The 24,677-nt window shown below is 32.7% G+C and overlaps 1 protein-coding gene and 1 non-coding gene across 3 annotated transcripts; one reads left to right on the forward strand and one right to left on the reverse strand.

The window, feature by feature from the left end:
• Positions 1-8,572: 8,572 nt before the first annotated feature.
• On the reverse strand, positions 8,573-8,644 carry TRNAT-CGU (transfer RNA threonine (anticodon CGU)). The gene has a single exon. It is a non-coding gene; the product is annotated as a tRNA-Thr (tRNA).
• Positions 8,645-8,757: 113 nt separating this feature from the next.
• LOC142626900 (uncharacterized) lies at positions 8,758-18,396 on the forward strand. 2 transcript variants are annotated; one of them, XM_075800616.1, is made up of 14 exons: positions 8,758-8,929; positions 10,091-10,451; positions 10,941-11,134; positions 11,238-11,373; positions 12,196-12,474; positions 12,636-12,736; positions 12,952-13,066; positions 13,256-13,361; positions 13,462-13,555; positions 13,980-14,185; positions 15,276-15,375; positions 15,472-15,588; positions 17,469-17,525; positions 17,997-18,396. In XM_075800616.1, the coding sequence occupies exons 1-14, from the start codon at positions 8,828-8,830 to the stop codon at positions 18,108-18,110; spliced, it is 2,082 nt and encodes a 693-aa protein (XP_075656731.1). In that variant the 5' UTR covers positions 8,758-8,827; the 3' UTR covers positions 18,111-18,396. The 2 variants fall into 2 exon arrangements, with proteins under 2 accessions (XP_075656731.1, XP_075656732.1); XM_075800617.1 differs by having other exon boundaries at positions 12,639-12,736.
• Positions 18,397-24,677: the final 6,281 nt, after the last annotated feature.

Below are 24,677 nucleotides of genomic sequence, written 5' to 3' on the forward strand. Positions count from 1 at the left end.
TCTTTTCCTATTTGGTTTTTGGTTTGGGTTTATTTATTTTATTATGGTTTTTTTTTTATGTTTTTTTTTTTTAATAATGTTAAATTGGATTTCTTAGGCCACAAGCCACCACTGTAGCAAACACAGCCTTAGGCCGGTGTCTCCACCACTAGTCCGCTTAAAATAGAATATATTATATCTACTTCTTTGTATTAAAAAAAAAAAAAATCTATCACTAAAAGGAAAATTCTTTATGAATAAAAATTATTTTTTAAAATGTTATATACTTTTCAAATGGGTATTCTATTAATATGTTTTACAATGTATGACGTAGCTTAAAAATTTTCAATCTCTCAAATATTTTACTCTTCATTTCTCTCTCAATCAAAATGTAAATTAGAATTAATAGTTTTATGGACAAATTTATTACTAAAATTCATTGTTTAATACATGAAATCCAATATTGCTAAGAGAAATATTGACGATTTCAAACATTATATTTATTTTGATACTCACATTTTATATTTATTTTTTGAATTAAAAAATTTAAAATACATGTTATAAATAGATGAGAGTAGTCCAATTAATATATTAGGTTATTTCTTCTTAGAAGGAAAAAAAAATTAGGTTATGTAAAAAGCTAGAATATTTTTTATAATGCATGTATCGCTTATAAAATATTAACTACTAATACGTTTTACATTTGCGTATGCACAAATAAGTTATCCAAATTAAGATTGATAAAATCATATTTAAGATAGGCTATGTTATAAGAGACATTATGTAAATTAGCAATATTACCAATAAAAAAGAAGAGCAAAACTTGAATAGAAAAACATAATTGGTAGTAATCTTGCAAAAGGTCGATGATGATTGGTGTAATGATTGGTCAATCCTCAACCGAGGCAAACTACAACCTTGACAGTTTGTTAGTTAATTTGGCTTCTCCAACTTCTTCAAGATCTACGGGTCACTCGTTAACAAACCACATTGCTTCTACGTAATAAGAAAGTCGCCTTACGCGTGGCAACCAATCCGGCATTCCATGAAGTAACCAAAAATGTCGAGACTAACTGTCACTTTATTAGTGACAAAATTCAAGGAGGTTTGGTTTGCACACTAACCATAAGTTGGTTGATATGTCCGTTAAAGTATTGGGTTGTAATCGATTCTCTACTTTACTCTCTAAGATGGGTGATCACAATTTGTATTTTCCATTTTGAGGGGGAGTGTCGAGGGTTGAGAAAAACAAAAAAAAATGATGTGTAGCTTACTATATGCAACTGTGCAAGGAGACTGTTATTTAACGACAAGTCACATCTCAATAAGTTGAAGAGCTACCAATCATTTTATGTAATGACTTTTTTTGTTGTTTAATTTAATTTGATCACTTTTGCATATCTCATGTGCTTTTACCTTTTATATGATTAGTCAATACCGTTAGCGCAAGCAATTAGGGTTTTTTCGATTGGTCAATACAATTAATGTAAGCGGTTAGGTTTTTTTTTTCGCCATTGATATTATTAGGTTGGTTTAAAAATCATTGATAGATTTACCATTTATATGATTGGTCAATACCGTTAGCATAAGTGGATAGGGTTTTTTTTTTATTGGTCAATACCGTTAGCGCAATCAATTAGGGTTTTTTCAATTGGCCACTACTGTTAACTTAAGTGATTAGGGTTTTTTTTATGTCATTGATACTATTAGGTTAGTTTTAAAAATCAGTAATACTGTTAAAACGACTATATTACTAATTGTAACTCGAATATGATACTATGATTCTCTATAAATAAAACATAATTCATGCAATAAATTTAGATTAATGAATGCAATAATATTTCCCTTCAATTTTATTTTCTAAAAATAATGCCATGAAGTTCTTTGATTATATTTACTTGTTAGCACGAGTTTTAGCAAGATTGTTAAATAATAATTCACCTAAAATTAAATTTGAAAGGAATAAATTATTAGATTTTAGGTTTTTTTTGTTATAATTATTTTCCTTTTGTGGAGAATGGAGAGTGATTATTCAGAATTTTTTGGCAAAAGCGAAAAGGTGGACAAGTCCAGGCTAGCGTAGGCTGGAAGCCTGTAACTGATGCAGTGAGCACTGACAGGAGTTACAGCCACACAGTACCCTATGTAACTGAAATTTTCCTGTCCAATTGTGGACTGCCACGTATGCATTGTTGAGTCCCATGAAACAGAACTCATTACTAGTGGAGTTGTGCAAAAGCAACAAGATAGATTCTTACAACAACATCATCATAAAGACACCAGAGTCAAATACTTGTTTTTAAATTTTTTTCAAAAGTAAAAAGTTTCATGTTTTTATGCCAATAATAGTTAACCGTACGGTGGATTCTTTATGAATTTTAGGATTTTTTTTAAGAATAAAATTTTAGGAGTAAATAGGCTGCGTTTGGAATGAAATTTTGAGCAATAATTTTCAATTTTTAAACAATATTTTATATATTTTTACATATTTTTTTTACCAACACATATTTTTAAAAAATACAAATAATGTTAGTAGAACAATGTTAGCAAGCAGGTCCTAAATTATTAGAATAAACTCAATGTATTGGGTTTAGTTTTTTTTTTTTTTTTTTTTTAAATATGAACCTTTAGGGTCTGTTTGGTAGAGTGGTTCAAACTCACTCTACCAAATTTTAAACAACCTTACACACTTTTTCACACACATTTTCACTCACACATATTTTAAAAAACTACAAACAACTCAACTCAAACTCATCTACTAAACTGGCGCTTAATGGTTTAACCTTAAGGGTTGTTAATTACACTGTATTTTGACTCATATAGTTGTGTACAAGTTAACTTAACAGGTACGAATCACCTCCTATTCCAACTCAACTTAAATTTTAAATCTATTTTCAGCTCATTGTGCTATATTTTGATCATTGTGATGATTTTAACTAGTATGTGTTTCTTAAAAAGTAATGTAAAAAAAGTTATTTATTTATTTATTTATTTATTCAAGAAGTATTGTTACAAAACATTTATTCAAGAAGTATTGTTTCAAAACATGAAATAATGATATTAAAATTTCAATTTTCTGGATTTAGTTTATGGTTTATACATTTGAAATTAAATCTATAATATGAAAGCAAAAAATAAGAGATATTGAATTGAGATTGGAGTGTATGGTGTATGTCCTAATTAAGAAAAATCTTTTCCATTTGAAATATTGTAATAATGTACCAAGATTTTCTTTGATTTTGTTGGGTTGCAGTACTTAATCTTTTCCATTTGAAATATTGTAATAATGTATCAAGATTTTCTTTGATTTTGTTGGATTGCAGTACATTAATTGTTTTTTTTTTTTTATACAAGATAGGATTTCTACTCTAACCTCACTCTAGCCTAATTTAAGTGTATATGTGTGTGAAGCTCCCTCCTAAAGACTTGGATCCCGGCCTTTGCCCCCCGCACCCCATAAGCACTTATACTTGTGGAATGACCACCAGTACATTAATTGTTACTTTTCATCAAAGCCTGCAAAATTTGGTAGATGATTGCAAGCAAATGGCTTTTTGGAATCCCCAGGTTAGATCAAAAGTTACTTTAGTGAAGTTAATAAATGTGCAAATGCTTTAGCTATATTAAGGGTCCATTTGGATACAGCTAAAAATTGAAAACACTATAGCAAAATAATTTTTAAATGTGTGAATAGTATCGTGAGACCCATTTTTAATGAAAAAGTTACTGAAAAATAAAGTTTGTGGGTCCCGTGAACAGTGCACGGGACTCACGGATGTGATGAAAAGGGCTGAAAAGTCAACAATATACGGCTACTGTTCATGAACAGTAGCATAAACAGTGGAATTTGTCCCCCCTGACGCGTGCAGCAGCAGAAGAAAACAAAACAAAAAAAGAAAAAAGAGAGAAGAAAACGTGAAAACGAAAACGCTCAACTAAACGTGTAATCCAAACAGGTACTAAGGGTCCGTTTTGATACAGTTGAAAACTGAAACTGAAAATATCGTAGCAAAATAATTTTTTAATATATAAAAAACATTGTTCACGCCTAAAATCAATGTTCATTGGTCTAAAATCACTGTTCATGGCCAATGAACACTGACCGGTGCGCGTCCAGCAAAAAAAAATGGCTGAAACGCAGATGCACTGCGTTTCAACCCAACCTAAACCCATCCTGAGTGTGAATCTAGATAAAAATTTGTTTTGTATGATAATCCGCCTGTGGACATCTTAAATAGCCTCCGTCTTGAATCTTATCTTGAGTTTTAGTTTTAATGAATTTTCATGTTACCAACAAAAAAGAAAAAGAAAAAGAAAAAGAGAAATGAGATGAGACGAGAGAATGGAGATACCAATTTGATTTTTTTTTTTTCTAAATATGTTTTTTGGCATGAATACTGATTCAATTTAACTCTTCATAATATCACAGAATTTGGCAAGATGCAGTGATATATTAACGCTAAATTAGTCCGTCTAATAATTTTACACGACATGCTTAAATTCCTAGTGAATTTTAGCTTTTCTTCCTCAATATAACTAGAAAAGTTTACCAAGTTTGTCATAGTATATACAACACTATACAACAATGTTAGAAAAGTTATATACCACTGGTTGATAGCCTATACAACGATGAGTGGAGGTTAGGTATTTGCATATAGAAGTATATATTCTAGCATTAGACATTTATTATTATTGTGTTCATATATGAACTTATATATTATATCATTAAGTGAAAATATGATATATAAAAATATATATATATATATATATTAATAATTTAATAGTTGAGGATTGAGAGATTTGAATTCGGGTCATCTATGTTGGGTGTAAGGAAACCGGTTTGGATCTTAAGCCCAAAAGGTAAAAGGATTAAGGCCCAAATAGTCCAATACAACGAATTTGTTGAAAGTGGATTAGAAACTAGGCTTTAATAAGTTGGATAACAATTATAGTGGGTCTAAATGACAAGAAAACAAAGATAAACAGGTTTTATTCAAATAAAATCTTCCTCAGTATAGTCCGAGGAGAATAGTTCTTGTATATATTTCTCTTGAATTTGGTTATAAGTTCAGTTCTTATTGCTACAGTGTTTTTCTCTCTGGATTCTAAAATGGCTCCAGTATAATGGTGTTTTTCTTCCTTATATTCCATTCTTTTGCTTCATCTTCAGCCTCCACGTGTAGGTCAAGTTGCTTGCCTTGATCCTTGTCTTATCAGCATCTTCCTGAAGTCTTTAGAGGTAGCTGTAAGGCTGAATATCACTGTTCAGGTATCACTTCCACATTAATACGGTCAGAGAGTTGGCTGCAGAGCATTTAATACGGTGGTAACAACTTTCTCTTAGATATTTCTTAGCTTCCCTTTGTCCTATTCACTCCTGATGTTTATCCTTATCGTTAGAATCGTCCAGAGTGTTGCTCTTGATGACAGATCAAACCTTCTAACCTCTGCTTTGCTAAGCCGAGGAGGCATTGCTCCTTGAACTACCTTCCCAAACTTTCATGGCTATAATCTTCCATAATTCACTGATTTGTACTTCTTCACTAACATTTACTTCTCCTCGGACTACTAAATGTCCTCAGATAAGGCCCACGGCCAAATATACATTCCTGGGCCTTTTATCCCTACATTGGGAATACCAAAAGTTAAATTATTTTAGTTTCGTATAGATTATTGGTTAGCAATTTGTGAAATATATATAAATTTTTTTTAATAAAATGGTTTTGTTAAAAAGTGATTTTCTCACTCTTATATTTTGTATGGAAAATGTTAGAGATATGAACTTTTTTACAAATTTTTTTACAAACTGCTAATATATTGAGTGATTACTGGTAAATTAAAAAGTTATGTTATTGATGGGCTCAGATGAGAATCAGTAAGAAGTTGACCACAATAACAATTTGTAAAAATATTGTAAAATAGATTGTGACGGTAGCATTACTGATTTTTTTATATATAAATATGAAATTTTATCATTATGATAGTTATTTATTAATATTTATTATGATTTTGTTTATATATGAAATATTAAATTTGATAATTATGGTAGGTATTAATAGTTATTTATTATGATTTTGTTTTTATATGGAGCTATTAAATATATAATTATGGTAATTATTAATAGGTATTTATTTTGATTGTATTTATATTATATTATTTAAAGAAATTATGATGCAACAAGATTCTAATTGAGGGGTTAAATATAAAATAAAATGCAAAATATATATGGAGCGAACACCATAGATTCTTTTTTGGGTAAACTACATATTTAGTCCCTAGCCTTTACACTATATTTCAATTTGGTCCTTAACCTTTCAATTGTGTCAATTTAGTCCTTAACCTTTTAATGTCGTGTCAATTTAGTCATTGTCATTATATATTAGATGAAAATTGTTTACATAGCAAATAGCCAAAATAAAATTTTAGTTTATTATCACATCAATAGAAGCTAATTTTTTATTTTGGCCATTAGACGTGTCATTAATTTTCATCCAAAAGATAACTGTAAGGATTAAATTGACACGGTAAAGAAAGGTTAGGGACCAAATTGACACAATTAAAAGGTTAGGGATCAAATTGAAATATGGTGTATAGAATAGGGACCAAATACGTAGTTTACCCTTCTTTTTTTGATGGAGTTTAAACCTATCTACTATTCAATCATTAAAGACTTTACCAGTTGAGCTAACTGGAGCCCACTTTTAATTGAAGGGTCATATATATTAACATAGAATATTAATGTGTAAATTTATGAGGTTTGAAAAGCTTATGTGACAAATTAGTATAAACTCAACCGAAAATCAAATGGTATTTGGTTATATATATATAACATAAGTCATGAGTTTCAGTTAGCTAAATTTGTAAAATCTCTTAATGTCCAATAAGACGTACGTGGTTTAAACCCATCTATAATAAAAACCAATTAATGTTTTAACCTAATGATAAAGAGCAATAATTATGTAGCGGACACCATAAATTAAATTTTATCATATATATATATATATATATATATAAGCAAAATTCAAAATGCAGTGATATATAGGTGTAAATAAGTTAAAAAATGAGCCAATTTGTTTACAAATACTTTGAATTTTGAGAAAAAAAAGGTTGTAGGTTCACTTATTTATCAAACATATCGAGCTTGAGTTCATGTTTACGGTTTACCCTTTGATAATTAAAAGGCGAGTTAAAAAAAAAAAAGAGAGTCAGTATTCATATTTTATATTTATTAGTAATTATAAACAATCCATTTTATAATAAGTTTTTGTATAAATTCTAAGAATACAATCGTAGTTCATTTTTGTTTATAAATTAAATTTAATCTATCTAATGATCTCAAATAAAATATTCCCAAGCATAATTTAATTATTAGTCATTAGCATAGATTAGATTCATGGTATTGATTTATACGAGAAAGCAATTAGTTGATCAAGTATTTCATATACAGGTTAGAATTTGTTAAACTAAATAATGAACCAATTAATTTTTTGCAATCTAATTTGGCAATGAGCTCAAGCTCATTGAATATTTGATATTTCACTAAGGTGGTTGGACACTTAACCCCATCCCCCTTTTCCCATATTATGCTTGAAAATACATAAAAACTTAGTGAAACATTAAATATATAGAAGCAAACATTATTATGATTATTTACTTTACACAAGTATCTTACAAAAGATAAGTTTCCGTTAGCTCAATTGGTGTCGTCAAATAAGAGATATAGGGTTTGAATCCCCGTTTACACTATAAAATTAATTAGTGTTTTAGTCTGATACAAAAAAAAAAAAAATTATTATTATAAAGTAAACGTTATAAGTTAAAAAAAATCTATCGTTTAAGCGAGCAGGTTAGCAAGACTGATTCCTTTGGGCCATATGCCTCATAATGAACAAATGGGTTGTTTCCTGTCTGACTACAAGTCATTCCTTGAAGCCCAAGCCAGTGGATGAGTAAGAACAGGCCCAAGGAGTTGTGGATCCATTTATGGACGAAAGAGTACTTTTTCTGTATCAGACCATTAGACAATACTCAGCCCAATAGCTCTATCAATTACGGACGATATAGGCCAGAAATGATATGGCCACGAGCCATCCATGAGTCAAAGTGAAAGGCCACAGGAATCATGCGCAACACAACCTAACTCATGGCCCAAACATATGATAGAGTTCAAGATCAAAAGAAAAGATTATAGAGATTATGAAATTTGTATTTAATTTCATAATAATAACAATGATAATAATTCCTATAAAAATAAATGTCATACCAATTGAGCTGGTTAATTTTTATCGGTTCTCAACAAACACTAATAAATTAGCAGTTTTGAATTTTATGTATCTATAGGAGCAATGCTAAAGACACAACAAATTTCACAACGATTGAACTGATAAGTTTTTATTAGTTTGCAACGAACACTAAATGAAGTTGTAACATTCTCATTGGTTGGTGTGCTTTCTATTAGCTTAGGACACATGAATCTAGGGGCTGTCTTAAATAAAAAAAAAAAAAAAAAAATTGAGTGGCTGTAAAAAGGTTTAGGAGTGAGTTAAGTCTTGAAGACAAGGACTTGAAAGTGGCAAAAGGAGATCAAAAGAAGAGCTCCCGGCGAGGATCGAACTCGCGACCTTTCGCTTACGAAGCGAACGCACTACCACTATGCTACGGAAGCTTTTTGGCTTCGCTTGTCACATGATAACAATATAACCATCATCATCACCTGCTAAAAATACACCATGCTTATGAAACCAAGGTTTTAGCGTAGAACCCACCCATATCTCAAAAACCCAGAACCCAGAACTGAGACCTGAAAGCTGAGAGAGAGAGAGAGAGAGAGAGAGAGAGAGAGAGAGAGATGTGTGGAATAGCTTTGATTATCTCTGGAACTCGTATTGATTTGTCATCTCTGTTTCTCGACTCTGTACCTTCAGTCTCCTCTACTTCCATTGATGACCAAGTAGGTTTTTCTAGTTTTAATTATTATTATTATTATATTTTTAAATTCTTGTTTGTTCAAAAAAAAGTTTTCATTTTTATATTTAGAGAACAAGAATTTGATATTAACAATGTGTCATAAAGTGGTTCATAATTTAATTAGATTTTTAGACCCCCCCCCCCCCCAAAAACAAAGTGGAGCAGTCAAAAATATGTACCAGAATTCAGTTATAGTAGTTTTTTTTGGGAAATGTGAGGTATTATTCACTTATGGGGAATCTTTTTCAATTTTTGACATATTGCTTTTTTGAGTGGAGTGATAAAGTTAAACTATTGATTGTCCCAAAAACTTAAGTTTTTAGGGACATTCCTCCTTGCGTGTGGGCCCAAATTTCCCGACTTGTGGATTTTAGATGGGGTAAAGTGGGAATAGTGTTCGACTTATAATCGTCTATTATGATTTAATTATATTTAGACAAAAAAAGTGTACCATAATTTAGTTAATAGGTTTTTTTTTTTTTTGGAATGTGGGGTGTTATTCACTTATAGGGAATCTTTTCATTTTTAGAATTATTGCTTTTGAATGTGGGGAAAGAGCTTGTTGTAGATATTGTCTATATGAGTTGCAAACTGGCAATTGTTTGTGCGTGTGACATTATGACTCTGATGACATTATTTCTTGAAACACAAGAATTGAGTAGAGTGATAAACAAAAGCTTGAGTTTTTTTGGAAATGTGATTAATTTAATCATTTAATAGTTACTAACACTCCTCCTTACGTTTGGGCCAGACTCCCCGATACGTGGCTTTATTACTTTTTAAATGGGAGGTAAAGTGGAGACAGTGTTTGACTTATGATCATCTATTATGATATCATGATAAATTATCACTGATCCCAAAAGCTTAAATGGTTAGGAAATGGAAGTTTAATTATTTGATCCCAATTCTAACATGAAAGGTGATTTTGTGGGTTCAAAAGCCACTGGTTAAAAAATAGCATGTTGTGGTTTTTTTTTGGGTTAATCTCTCTCTCTCTCTCTCTCTCTCTCTCTCTCAATATATTGCTATTGAAAGTATATGATTTAGTGACTTAATTGAGTTTTGATAGCGTGCAAATTATTTTATAATCCTTGCTGTTTCGAAAAAAGTGACTAATATTTTTTATTGGTGCACTGTGCATCAGCTGGTATTTTCGATAGATGATCTTAAAGCAGCTCTAGGGAGGAGGGGTCCTGATAGCTTGGGTAGCAAGAAGGTTTTCCTTTATTCAAAGACTTCAAGTTCTGTCGAGAAGCAAGAAATTGTATCCTTCACTGGTGGAGAAGAGGCAAAAGAAAGGGATGAGTCCTGTTCACAACATGTTGAGGAGGAAAATGGTTGTTGCTTTGACACACATGGACAAACTCGTGAGGTAGAGAATGGTTTTAGTATGTTCAAAGTTGTGGCAGAACTTCACTTTCTTGGTGCCACATTACAGCTCCGGGGGATAAATCCTATTGTTCAGCCCTTGATGGATACATATGGGAATATTTTTGTGTATAATGGTATGCTTACTTGTCTCTGAATGGGTTAGATCAGAGGGATTGTATTCATCATGGTTTGACCTTTGTGCTGCACGTATTTCTTTTGCACACTTTTGGCCTATTTTGTTACATTGAGTTTTTGTTGGACATGGGTCCTACTTGTGTTTCTTGTTGGTACTTGACATTCTTCAAGTAGATATATTCTCATAGTGTTTGATTGGTATAGCTGTATTTTCATTTTACTTTGCTTAAAAAATAGGCAGGGCAAAAGTATAGCTACACCTAGAAAAAGGTGAGGCTTTAAAAGAATGTACATTCTAAGTTATTATTAAAAAAAAAAAAATGTACAACCTATTTTAGGATGAATAACCTAAACCAAACAAGCAATTAGTGATGAAATGCATTTGATTTTATATTTAGACACCTGATGTTTAAAACTGGTCTCTTCAATTTCATTCATTTAGTTTTCAGATATAATCTTGGATTCTGATTTTATGTTCTACTTTGAAGGAGAAATATTTGGAGGAATTTACATTGATAGTGATAGCAATGATACTGAAATTCTTATGCAAGCTCTTGGAAACTGCTGCTCGTGCAATTCCCATTTACACACAAGAACAAGCTACTGTCTTGAAAAAGGAAAAAGTTCTGTTCCAGAGGTTCTTTCTACAATTAAGGGGCCATGGGCTGTCATCTATTGGCAGGTAACTCAGAGTGGTAAGTTTCTATTTATTTCGATTAAATTGTTGCAGTATCTCTCGTTACCAGAATCTTATTTCTGAACTTTACTTGTCACATTATGTATAGGAAAGTTCAAGAACCCTGTGGTTTGGTCGAGATGCATTTGGCAGGCGGAGCCTTCTTGTTCACTGGCCTACTTTGGAGGACCATAGGTTCCTGCTATCTTCTGTATCACCATTTTCTTCCACTGAGGAGAGTTCTGGTATACTATGCTCAGTAGAGCTTTACTCATTTGGTTCTTAGGGTTCTGCTTATGTTGTTCAGTGCATTGTAATGATGATTAATAACACAATGTGCTGAAGCTGATATCTGTTCTGGAGTAATTCTTAAACAAAATGTCAAGTAAATTATGCATGTTGTTTTATTTTTCATTCTCCCATTTCTATTCCCTGATCTTTAAACATTGTGTGATACAATATTTCTTCATGCCGCTCTCCTTTTTTCCATTTCTTTTCCTATCTGAAATTTTGTTCTCCACACTAGTCTCCTTGTGTCTATTAGTTCAGATTTACTCATTGCTTTAGTGGATCTCACTACTTTGAAAATAGATTCCCCTCTAAACATTGCTTAATATGACATTTTTCCAAGCTGAGTGAATTTGGGCAATCTGAAATGACGTGCTATGAACTTTTACATGTATTAGGTGATCATAGAATGTGCAGGGTGGGAGGTATTCTTTATGGAGTGTTGCTTGATAAACCTTCTTTTTGATAATTGTAATTAATGGCAAAGGAAGAGAGCTTATTGGCAAGACTCTCAATACAGCTGTTCCTTATAATTAGCCATAGGCTTTATTGAGCCAAAGTGAGCAAGTACTGCCATGAATATATTTATATATTTTAAGGGCACTGCATACATGTATATTTTTTGCCAAATGCATAAGTTTTTACCATTGTTGCATTTATAACCATTAAAATTACAAGTATATTAACCCACAAGTCCCTTTCATTTTTCTTGTAGTTTGTCAATTTTTACTCTTGATGTGAGTGAGATTTTTATATCAAGTGATGTTCTTTTAATCCAGGCTTTGAAGCTGAAAATGAAATTAACAACCACAATTTCTGGGAAGAGCTTACATGTGGGATATACAGCATCTCTTTTGATGCTCCAAAATTGGATGGGTGCCTGGTTGGTGAGGTCAGAAAACATGAATGGACAAATTCCATGCTAAAAGAACTGATTGTTTGGGAGAGAACTTCTGTTGAACCCAAACCTGAAGATTTATGCTCTTCTCATGGCAAGACTCTTAGGGAGCACCATGCTGTGCATTCAGCTTGTTCAAATATATTGCCATCCAAATCAGGTGATTATCATACCATTCTGTAAACAGTTGCATGTGGAACTTCCAAATTTTAGTTAAAATATATAAACTACTTACCATTTTTGTCTCATGAATATGATTACTAATTATAATTGTAGGTTTTGTTGTAATGATGCTGTAAATGTCGTTTTGTATTGATTAAGTAGGGCCCATCCAAGCTTCAATTTCAGGGACGGCAGAGAATGTACTGTTTGCTTTAAGGGAATCTGTGATGCGGCGCACTTCACTGCATAGAATATTTAAGGTTCAAGATCTGATTGAACTAAATTACATTTGCATTTAGTTTCATGCTATGGAGTAGTGGGACAGATGTTTTTCTTAAACATTTTATTGTAAAATGGAAAATTAGGGAATATTTTCCAACTAAAAAACCTTGAGTAGGCTCAATTATTTCTTTTTTGGGTTATTTGATTTATTGCCTTTTGTATTAATAGAATTCTTTTGACATGAAATGCATAGGCAGTTACTTGTGATATAAGACAAGATGTACTCACACCAGTGGCAGTTCTTTTCTCCGGAGGATTAGATTCTATGATACTTTCAGCATTACTAGATGAATGCCTCAATCCCAGCTGTGAGTGTTCAGTAAAAGCTACATTTATGTTTTTTCCCCCCTTCTTAATGTTCTGTGTTATATTTGTATGAATCTCAATGAGCTCCAATATATTAGAGTTGAAACTGTAAAGCTAAATAATGACATGCATTATAAAATCCTTCTGTCAATCCTGCCTGTAAGCTCATGTCCTATCAATTTTAATGACAGATGAGATTGATCTACTTAATGTGAGTTTTGACGGTCAGTCTGCTCCTGATAGAATCTCTGCCAAGGCAGGAGTAATGGAGTTGAGAAGAATTGCACCCTTGAGAAGGTATGGACTATGATTTCCCATACTAAAAAGCTTTCTGTGTAATGAATTTCTGCAATTGTCTTGCCTTGTGCTATCAGTTCACATGATATTTTAATTTCAGGTGGAAACTTGTAGAAATTGATGCTGATTTATCAACATTGGACCTTGAAACAAAGCACATCATGTCACTAATAAATCCTGCAAATACTTACATGGTACAAAGTTTCTTTCAACAGATAATGCAGTTTTGCCTTATTCTATATATGTTTTGTTTTAAGCTTCCATTGAATCATATAAATGGCCTTATAATCTTATGTTGTTCTAACTTATACGTTTCCTGACATTATGGGAGGACATCATAGATACACGTAATTATCCCCTTCGCGTCTTTTCTTTGCTGATTCCTCTCAATGAAATTTTCCAATACTTTTGATCTTCCTTTAGCATAAGCTTTTATTGTAATTCACCTTTAGATCTCAAAAGGTGTCTTATGATCATTAAGCTTATTTTGTCTTTTATTTTTTCCCATGAAATTACAAAATAATAGAGTAAATGTCATCTTTCTAGATCTCCCTTCTCACCAACATAAGTGCTATTGATCTGAATGGATAGAGTCTTATATCTTATTTAATATTGCAGGACCTGAATATAGGAATAGCTTTATGGCTGGCTGCTAGAGGCAGTGGCTGGGTGTATGAAGGAAATAACAATAATTGCGATGAGGATCTTCAGTGCAATGACCGTGTTGAATACAAGTCAAAGGCCAGGATTGTCCTTGTTGGATCTGGTGCTGATGAGCAATGTGCTGGATATGGTAGGCATAAAACAAAATATCGAAAGGGAAGGTATGCATTTTTCATGAATAAATTATATAATCTTGTCACTTTTTTTTTTGCATGATTGAAAACCAATTTGTGTGTGTATTCATGCACGTGTGGATCTGTGTCTATGTTCACGTAATTACTTTGCTGTAAAGTAGTTGTTTTGTTAATATCAGTGTGTATCATATAGGTCTTGAAGTTGCTGTAATATTCTAACCTGTTTTTGAATATCATATAAGTCTTCACCCACTAGCAATTTAAGGTGTGGAACTGGCCCCTAATGCTTCTTTCAAGAGGCTGTAACCTGTAAAGAATCTGTGGCCCCTAGATACTTTGCTGCTAAAGTAGGTGAATGTTATTGCATTATAGTAATGAGAAAATGAGTGTGTGGTAATAAACTGGTTGAGAATGTTCAAAAAAAATTTAGTTGCTGAAAATTTCTGAACTTGGGCCTCAGAATCTAGACAAGGCTCTTAAAATTTCTTTTGGTACTTGCATTAATCCGTGTCAGTTTGATAGCTAATCATGACCAAATGATGCGACAGAAAAGAGTTTCCTGATATATGCTTTGGCAAGCTTACTTATAAAAATAAAAAAAAGCCTTGGCAAATTCAAACTGATTTTGGATCAATGCCTTCAGAAATACTGTATTCAGCTTGTTTGTAAGTGAATGCACATGCATGTGCAAGGGTGTCTGTGTGCGTGGCTCAGTGGCTACTGGGCTTCACTAACAGGAACTGTGTTCTTCTGTTGTATGTATTAGTTTTAGTGCCCATTTGGCATCCTGTTTTGAAAAGTAGTCTTTTTTAAAAAACTTCACTTTTTTCTAGATACAGGCTTTTCAAACAATCCATTTTTAGAAGGCTGAAAAAATAAGCTGTGCCAAATGGATCCACAGGGATAGGTCTTCTGGAATTTCAGTACTAAATTCATTCTAAGAAACTGAAAGAATTACTGGCTTCCTGTGCATTATTATTTGATTTTCTCCTATTTAGAGCAGCAGTGATTTGATATCATTCAGTATATTTGTGACCTATCACTGAACAAAGTAATGTTTGGAGTAATTGATGTTTATATACCTACTTGTTTTGGTGGTCTCATATGCTGTCTTTAGTTGGCTTGGGCTACATGAGGAAATGAAATTGGACATGCAAAGAATTTGGAAGAGAAACCTAGGAAGAGATGATAGATGTATTGCTGATAATGGGAAGGAGGTATTGCTAACATCTTGGACAAAAACAATTTCTTACATCATTGACTGGTCACATGTGGCAACTATCTAATTCTTCCTTTTCTGCTTTTTTAAAAAGGCTAGATTTCCTTTCTTGGATGAAGATGTTATAAGGACTTTGCTTGATATTCCTCTGTGGGAGATTGCTAACCTTGATCAACCTAGTGGAATCGGTGATAAAAAGATTCTGAGAGAGGTCAGTGCTATATCTTTTGTTAAGTTTACATCCTCTGTCGTGCCCTAACATATGAGACATGATACGGGCACAGAAATACGGTTATGTGCATGTTTCTGAATATATATATATATATATATATATATATATATATATATATATATATATCATCTGGGAATGTGCCGGCATACGTGCATGTTTTGTAAGAGCATCTGCTTCTGGGTTTTATGCATGATATTTACATTTGTGCTTTACAATGCATAACACTATATAATGTGACTGAATTCCTTCCATGCCCCAGAGAAATGTAGTGTTAAAAATGAATACAGTTTTTTTTAAGGAAATGGCTTTGTAGTTGTTGTCGACACGAGTATCGTGCTGATGAGTATTTGACAAACTATCTGTTGGGAGAAGTTTCATATGTTGCACTGTAGCATCTCAATCTCCATTGATATTATATTCTTGAATTTGGGGAGTCATCTGGCTTAAAATTGGTAATGGTTGGGATTCAAGTGATAGCCTAGTGGTAATGGCATCCTTTGTAGTGCCCCATACCTGTGGTTCGAAGCCCATGTCCCCCTTTCCCCTATCTACCTATCTCAAAAATTGGTGATGGTTGAAGGAATATGATTACCATGACCAACAAGTTGAAGCTGTGTGTGGTGGAAACTGAAGGTTGTCATTTGAAAATATTAGACCATAATTTGGTTAAATGAGTCACTGTTTATTCATTGCCCATTATTATACCAAAAGATATCTTGTTCATGGTTATAGTTGAGATATCAAGCCAAACATGTGGGTGACATAAAGTTCTGTGGAAAGAAAATTTATTGCTGGCTAACGGGATTTAACTTTGAACTGCTCTATTACCTATCCAAAAAAAGAACTTCGAACTGCTCTATTGAATGAAGTGGACTCTGGAGTGTAGGGAATACAAAAACCTTGTATGGGGTTAGGGGTCCATTCTGGTTTGATCCAGGTTGAAGTTTCTTGAGGTTCCATTCCTATTCATCATCTTGCTATCTTAATATAATCAAGGGGAAATTACACTTTTCCACCCTAAACTACATCTTACACTTTGCCTCTTGAACCATTAAAATGCACGATTGACCCCTCAAAGTTATAACTCTGTAATACTTACCCCCTTATTGTCTGTTTTAGGGTTAAGTCTAACGGAATTTAGCATTAAAATACCAATTTACTCCTTCCTCCAAAACATATGGTAGAGGGTAGCCAAGCTAACGGTGCTTAGTTAGTCTTTTTGGATGATCAGAACTAGGACTAAGACATGGCCCAGATTCCCATGGGGGACAACAGCGGGGAAATCTTGAAAAATGGATGAAAGCCTGATCTAGCAAACCAATGCCTTAAGCCACTCAGCCATACCTCCAAGTTGTTGATCAAAATTTGATCTGCAGGGTTTGGTTGGTTGCCCAAAGGGTTATCGACTCTGATCAATAGCGTAATCCATTATTCATGAATTCAAAATAGTTTCACCTGACTCATCATTTTATTAAGAATAGACTCATATTGTCTCAATTCAAAAGGAATTATTCTCCCATGTTATAAAAAATTATGAAAAAAAAAACCCTATGATTTTGTACCAGCTGGAAACAGCCAAAACAATCCGTATAGGCTGAAACATCCTGTTATTTAAAACCCGATACATTTTAAGGGTCTAAGTGTACAGGGTTACTAACCAGTATGAAATATATTGACCACTGTAGCTGGTGTGGTACACTACTTATAACTTTGGTACTGATTTCTCTTTTACTATTATATGCAAAGTAACCTTACATGTTCATTTTTGGATTTGAAATCCGTTACTAAATCAATGGCTTTCAATTCAGACTTAATATCTGGCCAGATGTTTAATTGTTTGTGCATTATGTTTGTTGAAGGTTGCTCGATTGCTTGGTTTATATGAAGCAGCAGTTCTGCCCAAAAGAGCAATTCAGGTATGAATACCTATACAGATGTTATAACATTTAAATGTATGAATTGCCATGCTTTGGGTTTACCGTTTATGCAGCACTTAGCACTATGAATTCTTTTCTTTTTCTAGGTAGATAATAATATCACTTCTCAAGGGGATGCTGTGTTTTTTAAATTTTACTATACATATAGCATTTAACAGTCAATCTATCTGATTATGCGATTATCAGCATTTTGTCATTTTGAACAATGATTAAATCCATAGTATCAATTGTACTAGTTTTCTAGTTATAAACATCTCTCTGAATTGGTTCTGCAATGAAGTCACAAGTCAAATACATGCAAAAGAACTTTCAAGCTGGGTTAAATACAAATTGTTCATGAGCTTTATCTAGAAGAAAGTTCTGTTGCTAAACACTATTTGATTCTTAAGAGATTTAATCTTTTTCTCAACAAAAAAAAAGTGATTTAATCTTTGTTCTTTACTGGTGTAGTTTGGTTCAAGAATTGCAAGGGAGTCAAATCGAAAGAATTTTGGTAGTAACCGTGCGGCAAATCAGGCGTCTGCTGGAAGTGCAGTAATTCAATTGCCATCAAACTTGACTTAATACCGCCCTGGGTTAATTCTTCGCACGTGTTCCTCTCTTTCTTTCTGGAGCTTTGATCTGCTCCAATCTGGAGTTCCTCCATTTTTGGTTGCGGCTCTATAAATGAATGACGACAATGAGCCATCGACAACATTGTTTTTTGTGCACATGCACACAGATCTCCGTTCCTCCGGCATCATAAAGCACCTTATTACTTTGTAACTAGAATTTAAATGATTTTGTTGTATGAATTGAGATTCGAGAAGATTATCGTCTTTTTAATTGATCCTGGGTTATTCTTTAATTAGAGTCGGAAGAGTCATTTCACATCCATGGCTTTGACTAATTCTTACACTTTTGCCTTTTATCATAGCCACCAGCTGAGCTTAAATAATGAATTATCAGACAATTAAGTGCCATAATTTCTGATTACAAGTCTCTGGGGAGAAAAATTGAAGCAACTTGCATAGGAAGTACAAAATTATGCAGATTAGTTAGCTGAGGAAGGATGTCACCTTAATATATTTTTGCTGTTTATCATGAGCCACCTTATTTGTAAAAACCAGTGTATGGTTGATGTTCAGGGTAAGCTGTACCTAAATTTTTTACTTTGAAGAGACTTATTTTTTACTTCGAGCCACCTTATTATTGCAAATCATACTTATCCCAAAGTTTATGGGAGAATACTTGTTGAATTCTCTTTTGGAGGAAGCTCGAAATGTCAAGGATAAGTTTCAGATAATCCAGTGGCACACAGCAACAAAGACCAACATACAAAGGAGGCATCTTATCAACAAAAAAAACATACAAAGAGGGCAAACACTGCATGAAAATGAAACACTATCAAATTGCATTGCATAAACCAAAACACCCAGAGAGTTAATCAAATTCTTTGAGTGAGAGAGAGAAGCCAAAATGTCTTTCTATAGTAAGTTTTTTTTTATAAGTTAGGTCTTGTTTATTCTGTTCATTCTTTCATTGGATTAAATATGTTAGTCACATTGTTTTGTTGTTTTTGTTAATTCTGGTTTGTTTGCAGTGTTATATGTGAGGAATTTGCATCTGTGCTAATTTTATTAGAGATTTTAAGTGCAGTATTTCTGTATTTGTATTATTCTATTTAATGGGTTGTATTATTCTATTTACAAGCATAGAAATCTTATTCTTTTACTAGTCTTCTTGGCTGGAATCATAATGGGTTGTTTCTATAGGTAGAGTAGGAGTGTCATTCTTCATGGACGGAGTATAATTTTAGGAAAAGTATTCAGTTGGGGGGAGATAACGTTCCATCATTAGGGATGTGATCAAAATGTTGTCCAGTTTGAATCTTGTTATTGAATATATTTCGATGATCTTAATAATTAAATCATGAATGTATAGATACAAGAACCCTAAAACTAGTTAAATTATTCTTGTGTACCGTACATTTTTTACAATAAAAGTATATTGTGGTCTCCCAAATATGATTAGACAATAGTATTTTGGGTCACAATTTATTTATATGTGGGTTAATACTCAATCCTACGGATTAGGCCCCAAACTTCACTTGATTCCTGTCTGTTCTCACTCCCTAGATTTTCCAACCCCCTAGCCTCCACCTTCTTCCCTTTTTTATAGTCTCTCACTAGTGAGGTCATAATCATTATCTCCTCACTTCACTCATATTCCTATGTTCATCAGAATTCTAAGGATCCTCAAAACTTTAGAAGATTCTCTTGGAACTTGTTCCAGATGCCGAATAGTGTTCAGAGGTGTTTCCTCAATGGCACTATTAGTCTTTGGCTACTCACCCACATATACCCACCTATGGCTCTTGCTCTTGCACATAAATCCACATTTATGTGAGAGAAAAATGTTGTACCCTAAGTCTAAGCGTGCATAATATTTTCTCAAAAGCTAGCCCGTTTGTCTAAATATCCATTATACCATCATCGAGCACTTAATATATTCATTTGCTCAAGGTAGCTGCATTTTTTAGCATTCATAATAGCTCGTGCAAAATTTTATTTTATTTTATTTATCTATTTTAACATAAGAATCTACTTTTTTCTATTTTAAAAAACCACTTTTCAGAACTCTTATATAAGATTATTTATTCTAAAATATATTTCATTAAAATATAATTTTTTCTTGATTTTTTAAATTGCTCATCTCTCTTCCCACACTACAACCATCATCCACTCTTTTCCTACATCACTGGGAAACACAAAAAAAGAATAAAAAAACTAAATGCACAATTGTAGTGCTTGTGTATATTTGCACAAGTCTTGTTGCAAACATGCATTTTGCACAATTGATGTGTAAGTTAATGTGGGTAATTTTTGGGTTCAGTTTAGTGAAATTTGGGGCTCATGCTATTTTACATACACATATGTGAATGCTCTTAATTGTATGTTTCAACATTGTTTTCAATAATCTAAACCCCAAATTTGTGTATATATATATATATATATATATTTTTTTTTTGCCCTAGGTTATTTTTTTGTGATTGGTTCTTAAACATTTTCCCATGTCTTCACTCACGTACTGCATGCAACCAAGCTGTGTGTCATCTTTATCACCAAGTTCTTATGCGCACCATTGTGTTGGTTTGCATGTGAAGGAAAATGATAGATTAACTCCTCTTGTGTTCGTAGCTTATGGTATCATATTTTATACAAAATGAATTGGAGAATTCCTTTACTTTCAAATCAATTCCATATCAAGTTTCAGATTGACAGTAATTCCCATGAGAAAAAGCATCTTGAGCATCTCCTTCCATTATTACATCAAGAGCATTCTCATCAAGAGTGCTATAAAATATAGTATTTAGCATTTCAAAAAGTTACTTTATTTATTTTAATAACTCACTTTACAATACATCCAACATTAAAGGTTCTATTAATTTACCATTTCATTTAAATATTCTTTTTTTTTTATTCTTGATTCATTTAAATCAATAATTACATCCATTGTTACTACAGTTTTTCATTAAACAAACATTATAGCAGCCCACTGTAGCTAGATGTCAAAATTAATAACATCTAGCACCTCTGATAAAGGGTGCTTTTTTAAAATTTGATGTTAAATTATAGCATTTATAACATTTGACATCTTTGCTAAGAATGCCCTAACTAGTCAAAATGATGACTTGCTACATGCTTTAGAGAGAAATATTTACTGCATTTCAGTGGTTTCATTTCAGTCATACATCATTAGCATGTTCACTGTTGCTGGATCAGCATTCTATTTTGAAAGGCATTAGTTTGTCCAATCTGCGTTTTTATGTGTTTGAGTACATGATTTGTCCCTCTTAGAACTATGTGATCCTTGTAGGTGCTTGTTTGAACTTTTACAAATTTTGAGATATGAACCATCAAATAACTTGGGGCAGGTTTATTAAAGAGATCTTAATACTAGATATGGAGGTGGTTGGTCTCCTGGTGGAAAGCAATGAAATGTATCCCTGAGTGGCTAGAAGGTGTTATCAAGATCATGCCTCATAGATTTTGCCATAGACAGGAACACACAATGGTAAATATTGAAATTTGATGGTGATCATGGGAGAATGATACCAAATTTCAATTGCTTGGAAATTAATACACAAGTAACTTCTTCTTTTTTTTGGAGAAACCTGCCCAAGTAACTTTTGGAGAGAGTAGGTCGATATACCAATTAAGTGCGAATTTAGATCTTCTAGATTTCCTAGGGTACTCTATCAATAGATTTCCTTAAATCCTAACCACACTCTAATAATTAATGGTCTAGATTTTGCTATGTCAGCATTCCATTAACAACTAAAATTATTGGAATGCTGACGTGGTAGAATTTAGACCATTAAATCATTAAAAAATGATTAAGATTTAAGGAAATTTATTTGTTAGAGTACACTAGAAAATCTAGAAGATCTGAATCCATGGAGTGCTCTCTTTGTTGACGTGGCATTTAACGAAGAGGCTAATTTTGCTAACAAAAATAAATTTCAGGGTGTAAAATATAATTTTTCAAATTTCAAGGTGTAAAATCCAAGCAACCCCAAACGTTAGGGATGTATTTTACAATTTACCAAAAAACTTTTAATGAAAAAATTGATATTACCCATATATGAATTTTGGGGATTTTTTTTTTCTTCAAAATAACACCAATCTTAAAACAATTTTGTTAGTTAGTGTAATTTCTAAACTATTTAGTAAACTGATTTCAAGACTAAGAGACTCGAGTTCATAGTAGCAAATCGAGTATCACAGACTTGATTTCAATGAAAATTCACTAGGAACTTGAGTTTTATGGCCCGTTTGGTATATGTATTTAAACAAATATTTTCAATTTTTAAACAACATTACATGTATTTTCACACACTTTTTCACCACACGTATTTTCAAAAAATACAAACTTCATTGATCATTGATCATTGTCAACGCCTTGTGTGAGAAGACTCCAGCACCCTCCTTGGTGGTGTCTTTGATTTATGGAATACAAGCCGGTTCAAATGAATTAAGGAATGTATACATTTCTCTTATGTTTGTAGGAGTGGGAATTTGGCTACTTATTCGTTAGCTAAGTATGCTTTAGGGTATGTTCAGTTGGGGTGAAAACATGGAGGATGAAAAATAAGGGGAGGAAAATATGGTAGAAAATGATATTTTTCACTGTTCGGTTGAGAGGGGGAGGGGGTGAGAAAAGTGGTGGGGTCCACAAGTTTTCTCTCATCCCCTTCAAAATACTATATTTCCAAATTGGAGAGAAAATTGAAGTGAAAAGTAGGAAAAATATTTGGACAAAACTGCCCTACCTCTGATTAATGTTTTTAGCTCTTTTTTTTTTTTTTTTTTGGGCTTTTCCAGTTTCCCTTGTAACATTGGCTTGCTGTTTTTTTTTTGGTAACTTTTTTTTTGTTTTTTTGTTTTTTGGTTTTGTAGGGTGGGTTCTTCTTCTTTTCCTTTTTTTTTTTCCTCAATTTTTTATTATTATTTGTTTTAGAAAACACTTTTGAATGATTTTTTAATGTTATTTTTGAAAATATCCACTTTCATCTATACACAATTTAAAAAAAAAGTATAATGTATTACTTTTTGTTTTGTTTAAGAGGGATGATAGTAAATTTATACAAACCTTATTTTTAACTAAACCAAAAAGTTTTCCATTCCTTCAGTTTTCGAGTCCAAATCTTCTGTCTCACTTTTCTTGCTCCGTTTTATACTCCAGGAATAAAATTTTGCCACTTGTCCATCTATTTGAGTTAATACTGATTTTCTGCCTTCTCTTATTAAAATTTTCTAAAATAAATAAATAACCATACACATTCCCACTTGCCACCACCAAATTGCCGACATAATCAATGGCCAAACACCGCTACCAAATTCGCCCAGTCCAATTTGTGGTACATCGGAAAAAAAAGAAGATTACATGAAGATCTCCAAATAGACAAAGCCATATCAGTATATCACACATATTTAATGGTTACGGTGTAGATAAACAACACCGAAGCTAGAGAGTTTCAATTTGGCCCATCTTCAAACAACTTCTCATTACTTTTGAGCATAAATTAAACCCAATTATCTTATTCCCAACTCTATATTTATCAAAATCCCCAATAACAAAACAATTTCAAGCAATCGGACTATAATTTCTAACCACCAAAATCGGTCTTTGTAAGTCAAGTACAAGAATTAAGTCACGACATCTAAATTTTCTCAATGCAATAATGCCTTTCAACGGTAATCTAAAATAGCACTTTCACTTTGTTTCCTCTCCTCAGTTTTCACTAGAACTAAACACATAAACTAATACCCATTTATGATCTGAAGACGAGGTGGCAATGGTGTGCATTTGGTGGCGGTGTATGGCTGTGACTTGTGTGGAGTATGGTTGTGACTGGCACTATTAATGACTTTAGCGATCTTTTGCAAATGTCATCAACAAAGGTTGACGGTGGTGGACCGGTATTGGTGGCTGATAGGGATGTGTTGTGTTTTTTCTTTTAATTTTTTATCTAATTTAGCAAACTTAAATAAGAAAAGGCAGAAAATTAGTATTTAATTAAATAGATAAACATGTGGCGAATTTTTATGCTTGGGGTATAAAGAGGGTGTTTGGATCCGCGTTTGTGCGTCTACGTCCGCGTTTTTGCTTTTTGCTTCTTTTTTTTTTTTTTTTAACCCAGCCGCATGTATTGACTTTTCAGCAATGAACAGTGCACAAATATACTATTCACGGGTCCCACAAATTTCACTTTTCAGCAACTTTTTCATTAAAAATGGGTCCCACAGCACTATTCACACATTTAAAAATTATTTTGCTACAGTGTTTTTAGTTTTCAGTAAAATAAGTTCTATCCAAACGGACCCAAAGTGGAGCAGAAAGGGTAAGACAGAAGATTTGGACTTCCACTTTTTCACCTTCTCAACCAAACACAAATGAGAAAAACTAAAAACTTTTCTATCCTCTAGCCGAACGGACCCTAAGGCATTAGGGACTATTCTGCTGGGATCAAAGAGAGTGCTTATTTTGTAAAACAAGCTCTTATTATGCACCTTTTGGTTTGATTAAATAAAGTTGGTGTGTTTAAAAAAAAAAGAAAAAAATTCTCAAAAAAAAAAAAAAAAAAAA

This window comes from Castanea sativa, chromosome 3, assembly GCF_040712315.1.
Source record: "Castanea sativa cultivar Marrone di Chiusa Pesio chromosome 3, ASM4071231v1".
In the NCBI taxonomy this organism is placed as follows: Eukaryota; Viridiplantae; Streptophyta; class Magnoliopsida; order Fagales; family Fagaceae; genus Castanea; species Castanea sativa.

Coding starts and splice junctions, on each gene's coding strand:
- LOC142626900 (XM_075800616.1), top strand. CDS start 8,828: ATGTGTGGAATAGCTTTGATTATCTCTGGAACTCGTATTGATTTGTCA. Junction 11,135..11,237: donor GGGCTGTCATCTATTGGCAG/GTAACTCAGAGT, acceptor CATTATGTATAG/GAAAGTTCAAGAACCCTGTG. Junction 13,067..13,255: donor TGAATGCCTCAATCCCAGCT/GTGAGTGTTCAG, acceptor TTTTAATGACAG/ATGAGATTGATCTACTTAAT.